The following is a 2,876-nucleotide window of genomic DNA, read 5'->3' as shown; positions in this document are numbered from 1 at the left end:
TATATTCCATTAAAATTAACTAAAACAAATTAATGAAGTTTTCTTCTTGATAAAAAAAAAATTAACTAAAACAAACATAAAATAAAGAATTTCCGTTAATAAAATAAATTAAAGACTTACTATAAAAATTTTATAAATAGAAAATCATATATGATTTTTATTAAAAAAAATATATATAGGGAAGCATTCACTTGTATTAAATACGGTATATATTTCGGAGACAGGATAAGAGTTGCTCCTTCGGTTTAGTAGCAGAGACCAGTTTCAAGACCATGCTACTTCGTCTCTTTCGGAGGTCCATCGCCGCCGCCCGCAGTTTCTCCGCGGTTGCAGCGGCGCCGGATAAAGTCTCAAAGACTGGAGCTGCGAAAAAAACCAACACTAGCGGCGGTGGTCGAGACACTTTGGGGAGAAGACTTCTGAGCCTGGTGTTCCCAAAGCGCAGTGCAGTGATTGCTATTAGCAAATGGAAAGAGGAAGGTAACTCAGTCCGAAAATACGAGCTCAATCGTGTTGTTCGCGAGCTCCGTAAGCTCAGGCGATACAAACATGCCCTCGAGGTTTCTTCTCCTTCTCCCTACTCTTTTTTTTTTTTTTTTTTTCTTTTTCTTTCTTTCTTTTTTGTAAGAACAAACCTGGAGGCGTATATTCTTCCTTTTGTACTTGTTTTGTAGTTGACTAACGTAGTTGGCAATATTATATGAGATTTCTTCTTGGATGATGTATGAGGTTTTTTAAGAGTTTTTCCTTTAATGTTAGGTCTATATTTTGTTTGACAAAAATCCCAGCTGAGAAATGTGAAATGAATTCGTGTTAGACGATTCTATTTAAATGAGATTGTAAAAATCTTGTATCTACTTAAGTAGTTAATTAGTTAGTCAGTTCAGCCTCAAAGGACTCTACAAAATTTGGATACTTATTCTAGGTAGATGATATTGGGGCTCTATACAATTGTCTTACCTGTATGTCGTGGGAATAAAAGTTTGTTGAGATTGAAAGTTGAAATGTGGAATTTGTATTTTTAAGTGTCTGTGAACTTTTTGCACTGTATCGAAGGAACTAATATATAGAACTTAAGCTTATTCAGTATTCCTTGATTTCGCTCATGATAATCAAATATGATTAAGCATCATGGTAAATACTGCAATTAAACTTGTTGGGCAGATTAAGTGTAAACTTCTGAATGATATTGTGAACTCTGCTGCCAGTCCCATGTGTTTACAGTTTTGATGTTATTGTAAACCAGATATGTGAATGGATGAGAGTACAGAAAGATATCAAGTTGCTTGCTGGTGACTATGCTGTTCACTTGGACTTGATTGCAAAAGTTCGAGGTATAGATAGTGCAGAGAAATTTTTTGAGGACCTGCCTGAAGGAATGTCAGACCACTTTACCTGTACGGCTCTTCTTCACACATATGTCAAGAACAACTTGTATGACAAAGCTGAGGCTCTTATGGGGAGAATGTCGGAATGCGGTTTACTAAAGAATCCCCTTCCTTATAACCAAATGATATCTCTGTACATCTCAAATGGGCAACTAGAGAAGGTTCCAGGAGTTATTCAGGAGCTAAAGAAGAATACTTCTCCAGATGTTGTTACTCACAATCTGTGGCTAACTGTTTGTGCTTCTCAAAATGATATTGAATCTGCAGAAAAAGCTCTCCTTGAGTTAAAGAAGGCAAAGTTAGAACCCGACTGGGTAACATATAGCACTTTAACCAACTTGTATATCAAAAGTGGGTTCACTGAAAAAGCTGCATCTACTTTAAAAGAGATGGAGAAAATGGCGACCCGGAAAAATCGAGTTGCATATTCATCTCTCCTCAGTCTGCATACAAATTTGGGAGATAAAGAGGGTGTTCAACGAACTTGGAAAAATATGAAATCATTAATTCGCAAAATGAATGATGCCGAGTATAATTGCATGATATCTTCTCTTCTAAAACTCAAGGAGTTGAAGGAAGCTGAGGATCTCTATTCCGAGTGGCGGTCAGTTTCTGGGACTGGTGATGTTAGAATTTCAAATTTACTCCTTGCAGCATACATCAACAAAAACCAAATGGAAATGGCTGAAACGTTCCATGATAGGATGGTCAAGGAAGGGATATCTCCTTGTTACACAACGTGGGAGCTTCTCACATGGGGTTATTTGAAAGAAAAGCATATGGGAAAAGTACTCGATTACTTTGAGAAGGCTGTGACTAGTGTGACAAAATGGGATCATGATGAAAAGTTGGTTAGAGAAGTATTCAAGATGATTGAGGAGCAAGGTAATGTTGAAGGAGCCGAGCACCTATTGGAAATTCTAAGGAATAGTCATTATGTTAGTACTGGTATATATAACTCACTCCTAAGAACTTATGCGAACGCTGGTAAAATGCCACTCTTAGTTGAAGAAAGGATGGAGAAAGACAATGTTCAGTTGGATGAAGAGACTCGTAAGCTGATAAAGATAACTAGCAAAATGTGTGTGAGTGAGGTATCAAACACTTTTCTTAAGCAATAAGTGCAATTTCGGATTTTCAATTTTTATGAGGTAAACTCTGATTTAGTTTTGTCTTGTAGTAATCGTGGATCAAATTCTTTAATTTTAGTCAAAATGGAAAACTGAAACTAGCCTTAAGGTTTCTAATACTATTCTTTCATGGGTGGATACAACAATGAACAGTGATTTTGTATGGCATCCAATGAAATCTTTGATTAAGTAGGCGAAGTCTACACATTATACTCTCAAAAATCCAATTTGTGGTGCTGCTAGAATTGGCTTGCCACTACCATTCTTAATGGCCAATTATTTCCCAAGTCAGATTATTTTGAAACAAAACTGAAATTAAACTTTATTCCCTTTCTAACATTTTGCAACAAATCTCATT

The 2,876-nt window shown here is 36.3% G+C and overlaps 1 protein-coding gene across 1 annotated transcript; it reads left to right on the top strand.

The window, feature by feature from the left end:
* The first annotated feature begins 201 nt into the window (after nucleotides 1-201).
* Nucleotides 202-2,664, top strand: LOC133830391 (pentatricopeptide repeat-containing protein At4g02820, mitochondrial). The gene is made up of 2 exons (XM_062260365.1): nucleotides 202-560; nucleotides 1,247-2,664. The coding sequence occupies exons 1-2, from the start codon at nucleotides 273-275 to the stop codon at nucleotides 2,507-2,509; spliced, it is 1,551 nt and encodes a 516-aa protein (XP_062116349.1). The 5' UTR covers nucleotides 202-272; the 3' UTR covers nucleotides 2,510-2,664.
* The last annotated feature ends 212 nt before the right edge of the window (nucleotides 2,665-2,876 follow it).

Source organism: Humulus lupulus, chromosome 4 (assembly GCF_963169125.1).
Source record: "Humulus lupulus chromosome 4, drHumLupu1.1, whole genome shotgun sequence".
Classification (NCBI taxonomy): Eukaryota; Viridiplantae; Streptophyta; class Magnoliopsida; order Rosales; family Cannabaceae; genus Humulus; species Humulus lupulus.
Note: the sequence above shows the minus strand (reverse complement) of the source record. Positions and strands in the feature narration are given on the sequence as shown.

What these genes read in the sequence shown, in the direction of transcription:
- LOC133830391 (XM_062260365.1), top strand. Translation starts at nt 273, where the DNA reads ATGCTACTTCGTCTCTTTCGGAGGTCCATCGCCGCCGCCCGCAGTTTC. An exon ending in GATACAAACATGCCCTCGAG is followed by an intron (nt 561 to 1,246) that starts GTTTCTTCTCCT and finishes ATTGTAAACCAG; the next exon opens with ATATGTGAATGGATGAGAGT.